Here is a 19,507-nt window from a genome sequence, read left to right as displayed (position 1 = left end):
CGTCTTTTCTTTTTTTGAGGCAAGATTTATTTCTCTGTGTAGCCCTGGCTGTCCTGGAACTCACTCTGTAGTGAGTGGATTATTGCTGTACATTTTATAAGGGGTTATATACATTTTTTTAAACTTGGCTGTTTAATAATCCTAGAAGGGATTTGAGGCCGTCCTGTTACCTTGCAGAGACCTATTTGTCTTTTGTTTGTATCCGAGCTCCTGCCTGGATGAGGTATCTTTTGAGGGGAGTCCAGTTGGCCACAGGCTACCTGTGGAAGCTTCCTACTATGCCCAGATGGGCAGTCTTTCTCCCAGCCAGATGGGAAACAGTGAGCAGATCAACACCTTCTGTTCTAAGGACAGGCTGTCTTGCTTGGATATTATCTCCAAGAGCAATCGGGTCAGCGATCAGCCACTCCGGCAAGTTAAAAATTCACTCATGGTGACCCAGGATAAAAATAACTGGTTTGGGGGGGCTGGAGAGATGGTACAGTGGTTAAGAGCACAGGCTCCTCTTCTAGAAGACCTTGGTTCAATTCCCAGTACTCACATGTCAGTTGATAATTGTCTGTAGCTCCAGTTCCAGGGGATCCGATGACCTCTCTTCTGGTCTCTTTGGGCACCAGGCATGCATGTGGTGCACAGGCATACACAAAGGGAAGACAGTCATACACATAAAATAATAATTTGAAAAAAAAAAAAGAAGCTAACTTTGCTTATGATTCAGCTGAGCTGTGGCTCATGGGAGCCAATTGTTCATTTTCCTATTTCCAATGTTTAATGACATTTAGATTAAAAAAAATAATTATTGGTTAGTGTTGACCAGGGTATGTATGATAATGACTTCCTAAAGAAAAGAAAAAAAAAAAGGTCTGCTAAGGAAGTCTGGTAAACAAGTTAATTGTGAGTGGAAAGTAACAGGAGCCTGACTTCACAGACCGGAGGCTTTGTGACCTTTGCTCTGTGGCATTTGCTGACACTCTGCCTCCTGCACCTCAGCGTCTCCCTCTCCTCTTCTCCTCAGAGTCTCTAGTTCTACTGATGATTCCCCCCACCCCCCAACCCTCTTTGTAGATTAGGCTGGCCTCGAACTCCCAGAGATCTGCCTACCTCTACCTTCTGAGTGCTGGGATTAAAGGTGTGTGCTACCATCGCCTGGCTTTGGAGTCAGGGTCTCATGCCAGTCTGACCTCAAACTCAGTGTGCAGTTAAGGATGGATGACCTTGAACTCTTGGTCCTGCATTCCCCTCCTGAGTGTTGTGATCATTGGCATGCTCCATCATTTACAGTTAGTTCTGTGGTGTGGGATCCATTATGTGCACTGTGGGATCCGGGCTTACTAGGCAAGCCCTGTATATCAATTGAGCTCCATCCTGAGTACCCTGCTTTTTTTTTTTTTTTTTTTTTTTTTTTTGAATTGAGGGAATCAAATCCCGGGTCTTGCGCTTGCTAGGCAGTGCTCTAACCACTGAGCCTAAATCCCCCCAACCCCAAATAAAATAAATCTTCTTTAAAAAAAAACCCTCATGGTTCATCAAGTTGGACTTGGGTGATATGGGTACTTTGGTGTGTACCTACAGTGGTATTCTTTTGGTGGCTCCCTATCTGGGGTGAGGAGACGTTGTGCAGCATCTCCCAGGAAACGTTCTGCCACACACACAGGCCCATATGCTCTTCATCCTCTTAAGAAACGGCCATTAGTAAATTCTTACCAGCTTTGGAGTTTTCCGGATGCTTGTCAGGGTGACATTCCAGAGCTCTAACCTTAAATTCTGCCAAGATTTGCTCAACCTAAAACAAAAATCAGTGTTTCAAATATCAAGGATAGGGGTTGGGGACTTAGCTCAGTGGTAGAGCACTTGCCTAGCAAGCGCAAGGCCCTGGGTTCGATCCTCAGCTCAAAAAAAAATCAAGGATATTAAAGAAACTGGTTCTCCACCTTCCTAATGCTGCATCCCTTTAATACAGTTCCTCATGTTGTGGTGACCCCAACCATAAAATTATTTCATTGCTACATCATAACCGTAATTCTGCTACTGATATGAATTATAATGTAAATATCTGATACATGATCCAAGGGATTGTGACCCACAGGTTGAGAACTACTGGCTTCATCTTATAAAACCATGAAGAAGACTTGAGTTCAATGCCTAGCACCCATGTCAAAATCAGGCCTGGAGACCCACCCCTATAATCCCAGTGGAGGGGGTGCAGAAAGGAGAATCTGGGGCTCACTAGCCAGCTAGTCAGCTGAATTTGGTGAACCGAGACTGACTCAAAAAATAAGGCAGAAAGCGGTCAAGAAAGACACCAACATCAACGTCTGGCCTTTATACACATGTGTGCACAAATGTACATTATAAGAGAATTAAATCTCTATCTTCAAGTGTCTGATAGGCATGCCTACAATTCCAGCAGAGAGTGGGGGAACAGACGTTCAAGGTCAGACCCTAAATAGGGCGTTTGGGCCAAAAGTGTAATAGTAAACTTGGTGTGTGTGTCTGCAACAAGGTCACACTGTGTAGCCCTGGCTGGCCTGGAATTCATTCTGTAGACCAGGCTGGCTTCAGACTCAAAGAGACCCACCGACCTCTACCTCCTGAGTGCTGGGATTAAAAACATGTGCCACCATGCCCAGCCAGTAAACATTTTTTAAGATGTGTTTATTTTACCTGTATGAATGTTTTGCCTACAATGTGTGTGCCTGGTGCACACAGAGGGTCAGAGGAAGGTACTAATTCCCAGAAACTGGAGTTACAGATAGTGAGCCACAGGGCTCCCGGTGCTGGGAGCGAAATTCTCACCCTCTACAAGAGCAGCCAGTGCTCTTAACCTCTGAGCCATTTCTCCCAGGCCCCCTAGTAAACATTTTTAAATTAACAGTTTATAAATGCCCCCAAATCCTCCTTGAATAAGATTTCTACCAGGACAGAATAGAAAGTAAAGGTCTTTTATCCTTTTCACCCCTTCAAAATACATTTTCCTTCTATGTGTATCTATGTTCTAGGAATTTTTAAATAATGCAAATGAATAAAATTATACTACCTGGCAAAGATAGTGGAGTTTTATTGTTGCTGTTCTTCTGGCTTCTGTCTTTAACTTATATCATCTTTGAAAGCATCCTGGCGTGAGGGGGAAGGGGTGTTGGAGAGATGGCTCAGTGGTTAAGAGCACCGGCTGCTCTCCTAAAGGACTCCCACATAACAGCTCACAACTGTAACTCCAGTTCCAGGGGAACACACACACACACACACACACACACACACACACACACACACACACACACAACCCCTAATGCACTATGGCTGCCTGGGGGACCAGTCTCCAGACAGCTCAGAGCTCAAAGAGAAATCCACAGCATTGGTGAGTAGTAGACTTTTCCATCTGAGGGGGTTAGGCACTCACACACTCTTGATGGTTTCCTTCAGACCTTTTCTTTATTCTTCCTTTGCATCCTTTAGTCTTTATTTTCCTGGTGATTTCCTTCTCTCGTTCTTGAAGTTTCCCTTCTAACTCTACCTTTATTCTCAATGTCTCCCTTCTAGTTTCTTCTAACTCTCTCATTCTTGGTGTTTTCCTTCTAGCCCATTTTAACTCTATCTTTATCTCTGCTCTTTCCCTTACAGCTTATATACCCCAGTGAAATCTTTCAGGCAATATAAGAATTACAATGTGGTTACATTCCATTTTTCAAGTGAATGATTACAATGAATACAAAACAAACAAACAAAAAACCAGCATGTTTTCCATATCCTTTACATGATTAAATATTTTATGTATTACATGTGAAAAAACAAATTACTCCAAGAAGCAACTTGTTATAGATTAACCGTGTGGGCAAGCAAGGTGTTCTTCTCAGTCAGGTGTTTTACTGGCAGGCTGCATTTTGCAATTACAAAGAAAGGGCCAATCACTTTATTACTTATCTTGAAAGGTAATCTTTTTGTTTGTTTGTTTTGTTTTGTTTTTAGCTGAGGATCGAACCCAGGGCCTTGCGCTTGCTAGGCAAGTGCTCTGCCACTGAGCTAAATCCCTAACCCGAAAGGTAATCTTATAAGGAATCACAAACCTAAACTTTTATGTATGAAAAAAAGAATCAGTCAGATGTACTTTAAATCTTTGGGGTACATACCCACTCATCAATAGTTTTGTTTTTTGTTTTTTGTTTTTTGTTTGTTTGTTTTATATTGGGAGATTAAGGGCAGAAATGGGTATAAGGAATTAATCATCACCTTTGGTCATCAACCAATTCTAGAAAGAAAGGAACGTCAACCAATGATAATCGGGCTACTTTGTTCTTGTTCCCTGACCTTAAAGAGTTCCACATTTGGGGTTGGGGATTTAGCTCAGTGGTAGAGCACTTGCCTAGCAAGCACAAGGCCCTGGGTTCGATCCTCAGCTCAAAAAAAAAAAAGAAAGAAAAAAAGAAAAGAGTTCCACATTTAACTATGGGCCTTTCTAAAACTTTAGATTATCTTCTTGGGTTTTTCACCTCAAAGCTATTTGACAAAATCATCTTAGTCTAACTTTAAGTTATTTTCAAAGCTTTGTTTCAGCTGTGATGCACCCCAAAACCTGTGAACACATCTCCCAACATTAAGGTTAAAAGAATTTAAACTAACTAGGCTACTGGGACTCAGTTGTTTTTCTTAATAGCCTAAGCCACAGTCTATGTGGCTCCTCAATAGAAACTCATGTGTTGTAGCAGTGTGACACTTCCTTGTTTATATTTTTAATCACCAAAACTTTATTGAAATTAACATTATTATTATCATTTAGACAGTACAGCGTAGGAAGAAATCATCTTCATGATAATCCACAGGTAAAAGTGCCCAGTAGAACAGGATGTTTCCATTAGCTAAATGCCGGGGAATACTATTTTAACGTGTGTCACTTTTGTTTTATGGTGCATTTGTTTAACTCTGTGAAGCTGTGTGACTGTGCCTGTCTAAAACACCTGATGGTTTAATAAAGAATTAAATAGCCAATAGCAAGGCAGCAGAAAAGATAGGTGGGGCTGGCAGAAAGAATTAATAGAAATCTAGGAGGAGGGCATCAGGGGCCAGCCACCCAGCCTCCCAACCAGCAAGGAAGTAAGAACGAAAGTAAGATTATGGAAATAAGAAAAGGAAAAGCCCAGAGGCGAAAGACAGACAGGTTAATTTAAAGTTAAGAAAAGCTGGTAAGCAACAAGCCAAGCTAAGGCCGAGCATTCACAATCAAAAATAAGCCTCTGTATGTGATTTATTTGGGAGCTGGGTGGTGGGCCCAAAAGAAAAAACAGACAACAACAGCTAAACACACTACATCACAGGCAGTGGGGATTGCCCCACACCCATTCACACCGTGCCAGATACCAGAGGAAGATGGCTGCTGCCAACATGTAAAGGCACAGCAGAGGCAAAAGACATTCTGGGGCCTGGGGTCCCAGGGCCTTGCCTAATCTGAGATTCACCCATCAGGGATTTGCCTCCTGGTGGGCTGACACTTTGAACTTTAATTACAACCTGCTGCTCCTCTGACATGGCCACCAGGAATGCACATAAAATAAAAATTAAAAAAAAAAAAAAAAGCATCCTGGGGGCCAGATTAGTGGTTCATGCCTTTAATCCTAGCACTTGGGAGACAGAAGCAGGCAGATCTCTGTGGATTCGAGACCAGCCTGGGATATAGAGTGAGTTCCAAGACAGACAGGGCTATGTAGAGAGACCTTGTTTCAAAATAAAAAAATTTTTAAAAGGAAGGAAGATTAGAAAAAAAAAAAAAAAAAAAAAAACAGCATCTGAGGCCAATGAGATGGTTCAGTGTATAAAGGCACTTGCCACCAAGCCAGATGACCTGAGTTCAAGACCCACATGGTGGAAAGAACCAACTCCCACAACCTGTCCTCTGACCTCTCCATGATGTGGTATACATGCATGCATGCATACATATATACAAACACACCTGCAAAAATACTTTTTAAAGATGATGGTACCAGTCTATGGGAGCAAACTGTAACTTCCCAACAGGACCAACATGTCACTGCTACTTCCTTCTTTATAGTTTTTTTAGTTTTGCCAATTTAAGAAAATAGCTCGAGTCTGTGGGGCTGACCCTGAGTAAACCAGTAAAGGAGGCGGGTTTGTCTCCAGCATGTTCCATCTCTCTCCTGCTGTCCCCATCCCACATGCCCAGTGCCGACTGCAGTCCGTGGACAAAACCCTTTACGTCAAGGTCCCCTAAGCCCTGCCTCCACGATCTAGTGATCTGCCCTGCTGGTAGTAAACAGAAACCATATTTCACTTTATTCACAGTCAAATAAACCAAATCATCCAGAGGGTGAAGGACCGTGACCAGTGTTCCTGGCGGTTCAGAGGCCAAACACCCAAGCTCTCCTGAATCCTAAGTAGGTGCGCGTTTCTAAAAGTGAATTAAAGTACATATATATATAACGTATATATGCAAGGAATATATATTCTTTTTTCCTCTTTGATCCAACAATTCTAGTTCTTAACGTTTGTCTAGAGAGGAAATCTGAAATGGGACAAGAATTTATCTCTACAATGTGCGGCTTAGTGAGAGAAACAGACCATCAGAGCCACAATGAGGCCAAAAGGCAAGGCTCCCTTGGGGACAAACTCCAGCACTGTCCCCAAGAGAAGGGAAGCCAGCACGGCTGGAAAGGAACTTGGGGTTCCACGGGGTGCTTTTAGTTTGGCAGGAACGTGGCGGAAGAGCGTTAAGTAAAAAGGAACTGTCACCAGCAAAAGGGACTGCTGTAGACAAAGTTGGTTTTTGGAGCTGGCCATTAGAATAGCAGGAGGCTGTCCTGGGGTCACCCATCGTGGCGTCTTAAGTGACTCCATCTTGGACCAACAATCTGGCCTAACATACAAAGATTCGGTGAAAAAGAAAAATTTAAATAAACATGAATGTATCTATAATAGGCTATTTCTTTAAACCAGTTATAACTGTAGATACTAAAAATTTGCCTTGTGGCCGGGTACGGTGGCACATGTCTTTAAACCCAGCACCTGGGAAGAATAAGCAAGCTGATGTCTGTGAGTTCAAGAGCAGCCTGATCTACATAGTGAGTTCCAGACCAGATAGGGCTACATAGTGAGACTCTGTCTAAAAATAAATAAATAAATACACACATACATACTGGGTAAATATTTTTAAATGTAATGCAGGCTATAGGATAAAATAAGTTTACAAGATCCCAAGTACAGAGTATCCCTATGCAGCCAAACAAACATGTAGGCACTCACATATGTACATAAAACAAAAATAATAAGTCTCTAAAGAATAACACATTTGTCTCAATTATATGATGTCTACGGAAAGCTTGATTGATTTAAGTGATTTGAAGTTACACTTGTACTTGGATCCCTCATGTGTCATACTAGGATATCTTTTTGTTTGTTTGTTTTTGGGTTTTTGTTGTTGTTGTTTTTCAAGACAGGGTTTCTCTGTAGCTTTGGAGCCTGTCCTGGATCTCGCTCTGTAGCCCAGGCTGGCCTCAAACTCACAGAGATCCACCTGCCTCTGCCTTCCGAGTGCTGGGATTACAGGCGTGCGCCACCACCACCCGGCTCATAGTATATTTTCTATAGCACATATACACGTTTTAATATTGTCTGTAACAACGCCTTCCATAACAGCTATCAGAACCACCGCGTACTTTCAGCAAAGCTCCTGGAAATCATCAACGAACGTGTAGTGGGTAACAAGCCAACTACATTCTTCAGAATTCCCGTCGGCACAGGCAGACACTCTGATGGTGAGAAATACTGTTCCCCAACATCCATCCACGAGACTGTCGCTGAACGAGGCGACTCCAGGCAGCTGGCTCCGCCTGCTCAGTTCTAAGTCGAAAAAGCCGTGATTCTCAACCTTCCTAACGCGGCGACGCTTTAATACAGTTCCTCACGTTGTGGTGACCAACCCCCAACCATTCAATTATTTAGTTGCTACTTCATAACTGTAATTTTGCTACTGTTAGGAATCGTCATGTAAATATCTGACACAGGATCCCAGGGATCGTGACCCACGGGTGGAGAATCGATGCTCTGAAGTCAATGGAACTGTCTGTACACGGTCCCTCTCCCACCCAACACTTCGAAGTTCATAGTACTTCCCTCAAATTAACCAGCGAGCATCTAAATCCTTCACTGTCTCCGCACGGAAACTCCTTTATAATGGGATAGGGGGTTGGAGTTCCAGGAGATGCGGCTAAAATCTCAAAGCCGACCCGGTGAGACTGTGCCATCCCGCTTACCGAGGAGAGCTCATCGCATCCCAGGAGGGCGTAGTAGTCCTCGCCGCCCTCCGGCCTGTAGTTCAGTATCGCGTCCATTTACAGCGATGAGTCAGTCCTCTGCGGCGCCACAGACACGGTGAGCTTGGGGTACCAGCAAAGCTCTTTGCATTTCAGCTGCGCTTTCCACACCAGCCAGCTCGGACAGCCAGCGGACGTCCACCCAGCCCTTTGCAAACACAGCTTCTCATTGGCTGTTTGCCCAGGAGAGCACCTACGGTGCAGGGCTGCTGGGATCTGTAGTTTGGGCTGGGGTGGGGATGTTCGAGTTCTGTTGCGTTGTTTTTCTGCTTTGCTTTGATTGAAAAACAGTTTTTCGTACAGTATATTCTGATTACGGTTTCCCCTCTCCCAACTCTTCCCAGATCCTCCCAACCTCCCAGCTCCATGCCCCCCCCTTTTTTTTCTTCTCTCTTTAGAAAACTAACAAGCAAACAAACAAAAAACAATAACAAAAGACCCACCTGGCTTGAACGTTTGCAGGCCCTGTGCATGCTGCCACGGTCTCTGTGAGTTCATATGTATTACCAGTGTAGTTTGAATTTTGACGCGGTGGTTTTTCCCTAACAGTTGATACCATGGTATATTTTTACAAAAACCCCCTCATGTTATCATCGCTGCTTTACCTAGATAGTTCATATTTTTCTATCTTTTTAAGAGACAGAAGAAAATGTGAATTGAGTTTTTAAGATTTGTTCAATAGGAATAGTGGGTACTTTCCCAAGTGTTTAAAATAGCTTGTAACTTTCGGCATTTATAGATATAATCCAGTAGCCAGAGCTTGACTGTCACCAGCCAGGCCTGAGGAGAGAGAGGGAGAAAAGTGGAGAAGGAGATGAGGAAGAGATCATACATTTTGGTTTGGGGGGGGGGTGTTTGTTTTGTTTATTTGGCTGGTTTTTTTTGTTTTTTTAACTTTTATTTATTTTTATTTAATGTGCATTGGTGTTTTGCCATGGACATTAACTGGAGTTACAGACAGTTGTAAGCTTGTGAAAGTTGTAAGTTGTGGGCACTAGGAATTGAATTCTGGTCCTTTGGAAGAGCAGTCAGTGCTCTTAACCACTAAGCCATCTCTCCAGCCCCCTTGGCTTGTTTTGTTTTTGTTTTTTTTTTTTTTTTTTGAGACAGGGTTTCTTAGTGTAGCCTTGGAACTAACTTCTCTGTGTAGCTTTGCGACTTTCCTGGAACTCACTTGGTAACCCAGGCTGGCCTCAAACTCACAGAAATGCACCTGCCTCTGCCTCTCAAGCGCAGGAATTAAAGGCGTGCACCGCCTGTGCACCGTCCTTCCTGAGATCATACATTTTGAAAAGAGTGGCTGGAGACCCCTAGTGGATAAGAGAACTCACTGCACTTCCGGAGAGCATGAGTTCAGTTTCTAGTGCCCAGAACCCGGATTCCCGAGCTTGGCACTTGACTTCCAAGGACACTGGCACTCACATGCACACACCCACATGCAGACATACCCACCTACACATAATTAAAAATAATAAAAATTAAACAGATTAAGCAGCCAAGTATGGTGGTACATACCTGGAATCCTATCTCAGAACATCCAATGATCAGGATATGAGGAGTTCAAAGGTCAGCCTTGTCTACAGAGCCAGTCTAAGGTTTGAGAACAGCCTAGGATACAGGCATGGTGGTACACGCCTTTAAACCCAGCATGTGGAGGCAGAGGCAAGAAGATCTCTGAGTTCAAAGCCAGCCTGGTCTAGAGGACCCTTACAAATCCCAACAAGATCTACAAAACATGGATGCCAGTTAAAGAGGGATGATCCTGTGGAGCCATTTCAAATTCAGAGAGGGAGGATGAGGGCCTCAAGGCCAGACTGATAATGACCACAACAAGCCCCCACAGCAATTATTCCAGGCCATGGACACTGGAACACAGCTGCCTGCAAAGACCCGCACACCCTGGAAACAGCTCATCTTAGGATGTCTGTCTGCAGAGAGTTTCTTCCACTCATCCGTACCACGGTGTCTCTAATAAACTACTTCTGCCTCATGACCTTGGGAAACTCATGAACAACCCATGTGTCACTGGCCTATCAGCACCATGCCCTGCACAGTATACATGAAACGATCACATCCAGGGGACAGTCTGTCATGGCAGGGGAGCCAAGGCGTCGGCAGCAGCTAGAAGCAGCCGCTCACATTGAATTCACAATCAGAAGGAAGACAGCAAATTACACGTGGGGCTTCCCAGCTGGTATTCTCCATTTACACTCTCCATTTACTCAGTCCGGGGTCCATCTAAGGAAAATGTTGCCACCCACTGCAAGTGGGGGTAGATGTAATTCTAAACACTTTTTTTTTCCAGAGCTGAGGACCGAACCCAGGGCCTTGCGCTTGCTAGGCAAGTGTTCTACCACTGAGCTAAATCCCCAACCCCATAAACAGTCTTATTAAACAAGAAACACAGAGCCAAATAAAGAGTTAAAAGCCCAAGAGGTCAGAGCACTAGCAAATAGCCTTTAGCTTACCAGCCACTGCATAGGAAAAAAAAAACCTACTTCCTGTGTGTCTGTATTTTTTATTGACTTTCTGTTCTGCCTTCTCATTGGTTCTAAACCCAACCACATGACTTCTTCGTCACTGCCTGTCTATTCAGACCTCCTGGTCTCTATGGTTGGTATTGAGATTAAAGGCGTGTGTCACCAAGCTGGCTATGTCCTTGAACACACGGACTTGTGATCGGATTAAGGGCTTGTGCTACCACTGCCAGACTTCTGCTAAATGGCTTGCTATTAGCTCTGACCCCCAGGCAACTTTATTTATTAACATACAAATAAAGTCACATTTCAGCACAAATAAAATATCACCATAAGTGGGCAAGTAGGTTGTTCCACCTCAGTTAACATGATCAAGATAATCATAATCATGGGCATGCCTAGAGACCCATCTCTCGGGTGATTCTAGATTCCAGAGTCTGTGGTAATATTGCCCATGGCTGTAGCTGCCTAGAGCCTCTGCACTGGGGTGTACAGACAGGCAGGTCCCTGGACCTTGATGACTAACCAAGCTAGCCAAAGTGGTCAGCTCCAAGTTCAGCAAGAGACTATTTAAAAATAGGAGAAGCTGAGTGACTGGTGTTTTAATACTAGCAACAGGGAGAGAGAGGACACATAGATCTCTGAATTCAAGGCCAGTCTGGTCTAAATAAGGAGTACCAGACCAGCTAGGGCTACATAGTGAGAGCCTATCTCAAAAATAAATAAATAAATGATGGGGATCCACAGAGAAAGACACCCAAAACTCTCTGGCTTTCCTGAGCACATACCTGTGCACGCACGCACACAAGTTTCTAATTAAAAACAAAGGGGGAGTGCCTTCTGAGGAGGTGTGGAAACCTTTCTAAACTGAATGACCAAATGAAAAGGGGAGTTGGGCAAAACATGATCTCTTTTGCATATAGCTATGTGCACCTGCACTCAGTTTTTTCTGGGGGTATAGACCCTTTTTATTATATTTTATTGTTTGTTTGCGTGGGTGCACAAATGTGGAAGTCAGAGAACCGAACCACCCGTGAAAGTCAGCTCCGCCCGGAGACCAAACTCAGGTATGGTGGCAAGCACCTTTACCAGCTGAGCCGTCTCGCTGGCCCTTGAGGAATAGACCTTTTTAAGTGCAGATCATAAAACCTAACGCTAAAGCTAGCTGTGGTGGCGCACACCTGTAATCCCTACTTTTGTGAAGCTGAGGCAGGAGGACTGCTGCGAGTTCCAGGTCGGCCTGGGGCTTGAAGATCCTGCCTCAAAACAACAACATCAAAACACTTAACACAGCATCTCAAAGTAGAAGTAAAACTCATGTAAAAGTTTCCAACAGACTTGAAAGCGCTTTGAGCTCAAGATGCAGAAAGTCGCAGCCCTCCTCAGGACTCTAGGTGGCATCCAAAACCACGCAGCCTCCTCCCATGCAGAAGCATGGCAACTCTAGGACTACAACTCCCATAAGGCATAGCGCTACGCGCAAAAGGAGCGTCAGAAATGTGTCAGAACTTCCGGCTTCCTAGAGTCGGGTCCCTCCTTAAGTGCTGCAAGGTTTTGCGTCTGTATCCCGGGCTAGTGTTACCTTCTTGGCCCAGGCTGTTCTCTAGTTTCAGGCAATCTCCTGTCTCAGCATCCCAAGTGCTGGGATTATAGACATGGGCCACAAAACGCGGCTGAAAGTGGTGTTTTTACGTGGAATTTCTATTTGAGCCTAGAAATAAGAGGCTACTATCCCCAGAAGCTCTGAGCGCGGACAGGACATTAGCCAGCCCACAGGTGGGCCTGCGCAGGCTCCTGGGGCTCTCGCTGCGCATAGCCTCTGCACTGGGGTGTACAGACAGGCAGATACCTGCCCCGCTCCCGCCTGGCTCCTCCAGACGCTCCCCCAAAGTTTATGCAAATGCTATCAGCTCCCGCCTTCCCCTTGGTTCTTCCCAGCCTGAGAGGTGTCCAAAGAGCAACCCTGAGTTCCAGAAATTACCTGCAATCGTTTGTCCTGTTCCCAGGATCAGGACACCACCGAGCACTCGGATGGAAGTCTGCGATTGTTTGTTTTTATTACATTTATTTGTTTGTCTGTTTGTTTGAGTGTGTTGTGGCACCTCAGGTGAATCACACTTGATGGTCAACCTTGCCTGCAAGCGCCTTTACTGGCTGAGCTGAGCCACGTCCAACGTTCTGTATTAGAAGCCTGAATTCAGCTTGGTCCCCCACCCTCTAGGCCTTATCCTCAGAATCTACTGATCCTTTCAGTCTGAGATCCAGTGGGGAGCAAACTGATTTAAATGTCCTGTTCCCACCCCCTCCACCTGTAAAATAGGACAAAACCCTTCCAGTTCTGGCTGCCAAAGTTACAATCACCTCATCCAAGAGCAGACTTGTCAAAGAAAAAAAAAAAAAAAAGTAATTCTTCAAGGCTGTTTTGTTGATGTTGTTTCTTTGCTTTGGGTTTGTTTTGGTTTTGGAGACCATGTCTCACATGATCTAGGCTGGCCTAGAGCTCACTGGAGGAGGAGGAGGAGGAGGATGAAGCTTAGGATGATCTTGATCCTCCTGCCTCCACTTCCGTAATACTGGGGTTACAGGGTTACAGGTCGATGCTACCGTGAGGAGTTTATGGTAGGGATGGAACCCGGGCGTTCCAGCATGCTGGGCACATGCTACCAATCAAGTTACAACCCCATCTGGAGAAGCTGTAGTAGCAAATTGTAACCAAGGTGATGGGGAATGCTGTTAATGCCACTGTTAGCTACCATGCACAGGATGGAAACGATGTTACTTGTGCGGAGGCAGGAGATAAACCGGTACCTAAACATGCTCTAAAACATTAAATGAGGAATGCTGTGTTTGTGTGTGTGAGGCTGAAGACTCACCCTGACCTCCGCCATCCCACAGTGCTCTCTGTGATTAAGATGCAGCCCAAACCCAGTTTTGTTTTACTTCATTATTTTATACCTATTGAGTGTTTTGCCTGTAGAGGTCAAAAGAGGGATCCCCAGCCTGAAGTCACAGATGGCTGTGAGCTGACACTTGGGAGCTGCAAATTAAACCTGGTCCTCCGCCAGAGCACCGGCACTTCAGCCGCACCAGCCTCAGGTTTGTTCATTTCCTTAATTTTCATTTTTAAGAGAGAGACAGACACGCCAGGTAGCTTAGGAGACTGATGAGGATGCCAGATTCTGGGTAGCTAGCTGGTGAGCCATCTGCCATGCGTGCTGAGAACTAGACTCTACAAGACTAACAGCACCCTCTCTCAGCTACTGAGCTTTCTCCAGCTCCCAGGTGTATTAAGTTTTAAAACATTAAACTGGGGCCAGGAGGTGGCCCACGCCTTTAAGCCACTCAGGAGCAGCACTCAGGAGGCAGGGGCAGTTGGATTTCTGTAAGTTTGAGGCCAGCCTGCCTGGTCTACACAGAGAAACCCTGTATCAAAAACAAACAAACGGAAAAAAGTAAAATAAAATAAAATAAAATAAAAAATTAAACATTACACTGGGAAATTTCAATAACCACCTTAAGAGATGAGATTGAAACCTAATTTAAAGACATTAATTGGCTTTTATTTAGAATTCAAAAATTCATTCTCAATTATAACTCAATTCAGTTCGGATGAGCTGAGCAGCAAGTTGACAGAAAACAGTTGAAGTAAGAGGAAACAACTTGAAGCAGTTGGTAATTTCAAAGTTCCTTTTGGCTGGGTTCGGCACATACCTTTAATCTCAGCTCTGGGGAGGCAGAGGTCCGTGGAACTCTGTGAGTTCTAGGCCAGCCAAGACTACATAGTGAGACCCTGTCTACAGTCAAATGAAAAAAAAAAGCTACTTTGTTTGGGGTTTTCTTTCCTTTCTTTCTTTTTTCCCTCTTTGGATTTTGGACACAGGGTTTCTCTGTGTAGCTCTGGCTGTCCTGGAACTGACTCTGTAGCCCAGGCTGGCCTCAAACTCAGGGATCCACCTGCCTCTGCCTCCGCAGTGCTGGGATTAAAAGTGTGCGCCACCACTGCCTGGCTTCCTACAAATTTTTGAAGACTTAGTTATTTTTATTTTATGTGTATGGATGTTTTGCCTGCATGCCTCTGCACCATCTGCATGCTGTGCCCACAGCGCCCAGAGGTGTAGAGTCCCTGGAACTGGAGTTGATGGTTGTGATGTGGGTGCTAGGAATTAAACCTGGGTCCTCTAAAAGAGGACCGGGACTTTTAATCACTGAGCTGTCTCTCGGTCTACTCCCTCTCTTTTTAGGCAGAGTCCCATGTATCCTAGGCTAGCCTGAAACCCACCATAGAGTCAAGGAGGACCTTGAACTTCTAATCTTGCCTCCCCCTCCTGAGTGCTGGGATTACAGGTGTAATCCCAGAATGTAATTCCTAGTATGTACTCCCAAATGTGGTGTATGTGATTCTAGGCATCAAACCCAGGGCTTCGGGCATTATAGGCAAGCACTGTGAACTGAACTACATCCCCAGCCTCCTACAAATTGTATCTAATACACCATTACTGAGGCCCTACTGTGTGCCCCTGGTAACACAGCCTGACTACGCCTGACTCGCAAACTCACAGTGAAGAAAATGTGTAAGACGTTTCGATATCAAATTCTCTGGCCTGAATTTTAGGAAATACAGAACAAGGTACATTTCTCATCCTTAGGGCTTCACGGACTCCTCGATAACCAGAGCTCTCTTGATTTATGAAGAGGGGCATTGGACCAAGAGAAAGATTCTTGGATTTGAACGTGCAAATGGGCCACCTAGAAGTCTGGCTACACCACAGCTGAGTTTCAGTTAAATTTACAGTACTTGTACCAGGCAGTTGTGCTGTGGTTCATGTCTTTGTTCTCAGCACTCAGGAGGCAGAGGCAGGTGGATCTCTATGAGTTCGAAGCCAGCCTGGTCTACAGAGTGAGATCCAGGACAGCCTGGGCTGTTACTCAGAGAAACTCTGTCTTGAAAAAATAAATAAATAAATTTGTAGTACTTGCATAGCATGCCCAAGTCCATGGAGTGTGTGTGTGTGTATGTGTGTGTGTGTGTGTGTGTGTGTGTGTGTGTGTGTGAATAGGTATGCTCACCATGTGCATGCAGGTGTCCGAGCAGGCCGGAAAAGGATGTTCAGTTCCCTGGAACTGGAGTTAAAGGGGTTTGTGGAGGCACCTGATGCAGCTGCTAGACTTCAGATTGGCAGCTGAGACTTAACACATGTGGTCTGACAAAGAGGTAACTAAACCTCCTCAGGACAGTGTGTGCTTGGGGGAGAACATACTCTATATTGTTCTTATCACAGCAAACTATGTGTGTGGGTAAGCATTTGTTGGTTTATCCCCTCTTATTTCCCCAGGATGGGAATCAAGCCGGTGCCTCGCTAAGCCAGCACCCCTCAGTGATCTCCACCCCGCCCTTTGTCAGCATTTGGAATGACTTCAAAGCTGCGTGATTGTCGGCAGACTTAAAAACGATGGGCTCTCCTCCAGACTAATTAAGAAAGAGTCTCGGGGTGGAGCCTAGCATGATTAAAGCTCCCGTCAGTGGTTCCACACGCAGCAGGTGTCACCTAGACAGGGATCTCAATCTAATAGGAAATATTAATGAGTACTTCCAAGGTCTTGGGCCTCCTACTCTGTGGGGCACTCATGGAATCCATGGCCTTTGAGACAGGAGTTAAGTTGATCACAGGTAGCAAGAGTGGGTCAGAGCTAGTCACAAAGCACACATAGCCCTTCCCCCAAATGCAAGAACAGCTCTCTGGTTGGGCCACAGGAGCATGAATAGGGTTTGTGGCTGGACCCACTATGTGCTCAAAAAATGGCCAGTCTCAATAAGATTATCTCAGGTCCTAGCCGGGCGGTGGTGGTGCAGGCCTTTAATTCCAGCACTCGGGAAGCAGAGGCAGATGGATCTCTGTGTGTCTGAGGCCAGCCTGGTCTACAGAGTGAGATCTAGGATAGCCAGAGCTGTTACACAGAGAAACCTTGTCTCAAAAGACTATATATATATATATATATATACATCTAATTCCTACCATATATATACCTATCATATGTATGTATACACACACACACACACATTCAGTGGCTGGAGAGATGGCTCAATGGTTAGGAGCCTTGGCTGCCGTCTTTCCAGAGGACCCTAACATGGCAGCTTACAACTATCTGTAACTCCAGTTCCAGGGGATCTGACACCCTCTTCTGGCCTCCAAGGCCATGGACACTGGTGTATATGCATGCAGACAAAACACCCATACATTTTTACATTTAAAAAGAAAATGTAACAGCCCACCAGGCAGGGCAATATGGTGTTATTCTTCCCTCGGAGTGAGTCCTTCCCACTCTTGGGAGTTCTTTCTTGCGTTACTTACTGTGTTACTTACTCCGCTCACCCCTTGTCTAGCCTTCCCTCTTCAGGAGGCTCCGTCTTGAAGTGGCTCAGGTGACCAATGATTGTCCAGGTCCAGCTCACCAAACACAGGGAACGGCTCCGTTGCCCTCACAAATCCCACATCAGATTCGGTGATATAGAATTTAGGTATTATATGAGACGATATGGGCTCAAGCTTGCCAGGTAGGAGTCTGGCGACAGGAAACGAGACTGAAATGGAGAACAGAATTCACGAGTTCACGCCCGGTTCAGCAAAAGTTGCTAGTTAATGCAGAGGTATGAAAGGAGTCGGTAGCCAAATGGTGCACGCCTTTAATATCAGTACTCTGAGGCAGAGGCGGGTGGATCTCTGTGGGTTTGAGGCTGGCTTAGAGCTACATAAAGAGGCTGTCCCCAAAACAAGGAGTATTTAAACAGGCACACTGAATCTGTTACTCACCGGTCAAATGAGGCCTACCAAAGCACGAGTCTAAGCAATTGTGGATTTGTTGGCAACATTTTTGAATTGGAAGATATTTACATAAAATTCTGAGTCCTGGATGATACACTGTGTAGCATGCTGGAGGCCCTTGGTTCAGTCCTAAACTCCAACAAAGTGGAGAAGGAATCATGTGGGCTTGGGACCCCAGATAACCTGCTGCTGTGGCCCGGCACCCCAGTTTACCATTCATCTACACGAGGGGTGTCAAAGGACAGTGCTAGCTTGGAAAGGTTGATCTGAGGATTGATTTTGGTTGGTTTGGGTTGGTTTGGGTTGTGGGAAGTGTTGTGGTTTTGAGACAGACCTCACCCAGGCTGGCCTGGAACGAACTCATTCACTATGTAATCAGGGACGACTTTGAAGTCCTTATCTTCTTACCGCCCCCTCCCAAGTGCTGAGATTAGAGGCATGTGCCAACATGCTCTTACCGATTTGAGGACCCGAAAGCCGGGTCCTCTACCACTGAGCTACAACTCCTGTTAAAGATTATTTCAGCTGTTGAAGGATTTTTGTGCTTTGCCGTGATCACCAGCAGTACCTTAGAATCACCACTAGAGGGACTAAAACCAAAGAAATCGGTAAGCTCCGCAGCACTGGTCCGTACTACTGATTCCTGCCCGCCTCCTACCCCTCACCCCCTTTACTTTTCTTTCATTTATTTTATAGATATATAGATATATAGATTTTTTTTTTTGAGACAGGGTCTCATCATGCACCCCTGTATGGCAGTCTGACTTTTTCTCAAAAACAAACGAAAAATAAGATTTATTAGTAGGGCGTCGTTGTGCCTGCCCGTAAGTACCCAGGCGTGGAGACAAGAGCACAAGAGGACTGATAGCCGTGCAGTCAAGGCAAGCCTGAGCTACACCGCAAGACCTTGTCTAAAAAGCAGAGAAAAGGGCTGAGGAGATGGTTCTGCAGCCAACTCTGATAACAGATCTTAAGGGCGGGGTTGGGGGTGGGAGGGTGTTTATGACTTATTTCCCTCGAGGTGCTGCATTTGGGTCCGGCGGGTGCACGTCTGTGCTGTGGACGTCAGAGGACGGCTTGCAGCTGCAGGTTCCCTCCTTCCACTGTGTGGGTTCCAAGGTTAGACCCCAGGTCTCAGGCTTGTCAGCCCACCTAGCCATCTCGATGGCCACACTCAGATTTTTTCTTTTGTTTTATTTTTTCAGGTGGTTTTTTTGTTTGTGTGTGTTTTTCGAGATAGGGTTTCTCTGTGTAGTTTTGGCGCCTGTCCTGGATCTTGCTCTGTAGACCAGGCTGGCCTCGAACTCATAGAGATCCGCTTGGCTCTGCCTCCCCGGTGCTGGGTCTAAAGGTGTGCGCCACCACCGCGCGGCCCTTTTTGTTTTGTTTTGTTTTTACTGTGTTTGGGTGCTTTGCCTGCATGTCTGTCTATGTACCATGTGCACGCCTGCTGTCTGTGAAGACCAGAAGAGGGCAATAGGATCCTCTGGAACTGGAGTTACAGATGACTGTGAACTATTAAGCAGGTGCTGGGGATTGAACCCGTGAACCTGAGTCCTCTGGAAGAGCAGGTGCTATTCCTAACCATTGAGCCACCTCTCCAAGACAGGGCCTCACTCTGTAACCCAGTGTAGTAGGGGACTCTAAGTAGTTTAAATTTTTCTTTTTTAACTCAGTGTGTATGTGTGCATGCTCAGGTGACCTGTGTGTGAGTGTGCCACATGGCACTTGTGGAGGTCAGAAGGCAATCTGCCGAAATCAGTTCTTTCCTTCAACTCTGTGAGACCCTTCTTAGGCTTGTGTCCCGGCTAGTTTTATGTCACTTGACACAAGCTGGAGTCCTCGGAGAGGACGGCACTCCTATTGAGCAAGTATCTCCCGAAGACTGGGCTTT

The 19,507-nt window shown here is 45.4% G+C and overlaps 1 protein-coding gene across 1 annotated transcript in view; it reads right to left on the bottom strand.

Moving 5' to 3' along the window:
* Dnajc12 (DnaJ heat shock protein family (Hsp40) member C12) overlaps nucleotides 1–8,484 on the bottom strand; it is a 16,686-nt gene extending 8,202 nt beyond the window's left edge. The window contains exons 1-2 of the mRNA XM_036167166.1: nucleotides 8,256–8,484; nucleotides 1,705–1,783 (exon numbers count right to left, since the gene is read on the bottom strand). Of these exons, the coding sequence (XP_036023059.1) occupies nucleotides 1,705–1,783; nucleotides 8,256–8,333 (157 nt within the window). The 5' untranslated portion in view covers nucleotides 8,334–8,484. The remainder of the gene's footprint in view (nucleotides 1–1,704; nucleotides 1,784–8,255) is intronic.
* Between the last annotated feature and the right edge of the window lie 11,023 nt (nucleotides 8,485–19,507).

The sequence above is a fragment of the Onychomys torridus genome, chromosome 18 (assembly GCF_903995425.1).
Source record: "Onychomys torridus chromosome 18, mOncTor1.1, whole genome shotgun sequence".
In the NCBI taxonomy this organism is placed as follows: Eukaryota; Metazoa; Chordata; class Mammalia; order Rodentia; family Cricetidae; genus Onychomys; species Onychomys torridus.
This window is presented reverse-complemented; position numbering and strand designations above follow the sequence as displayed.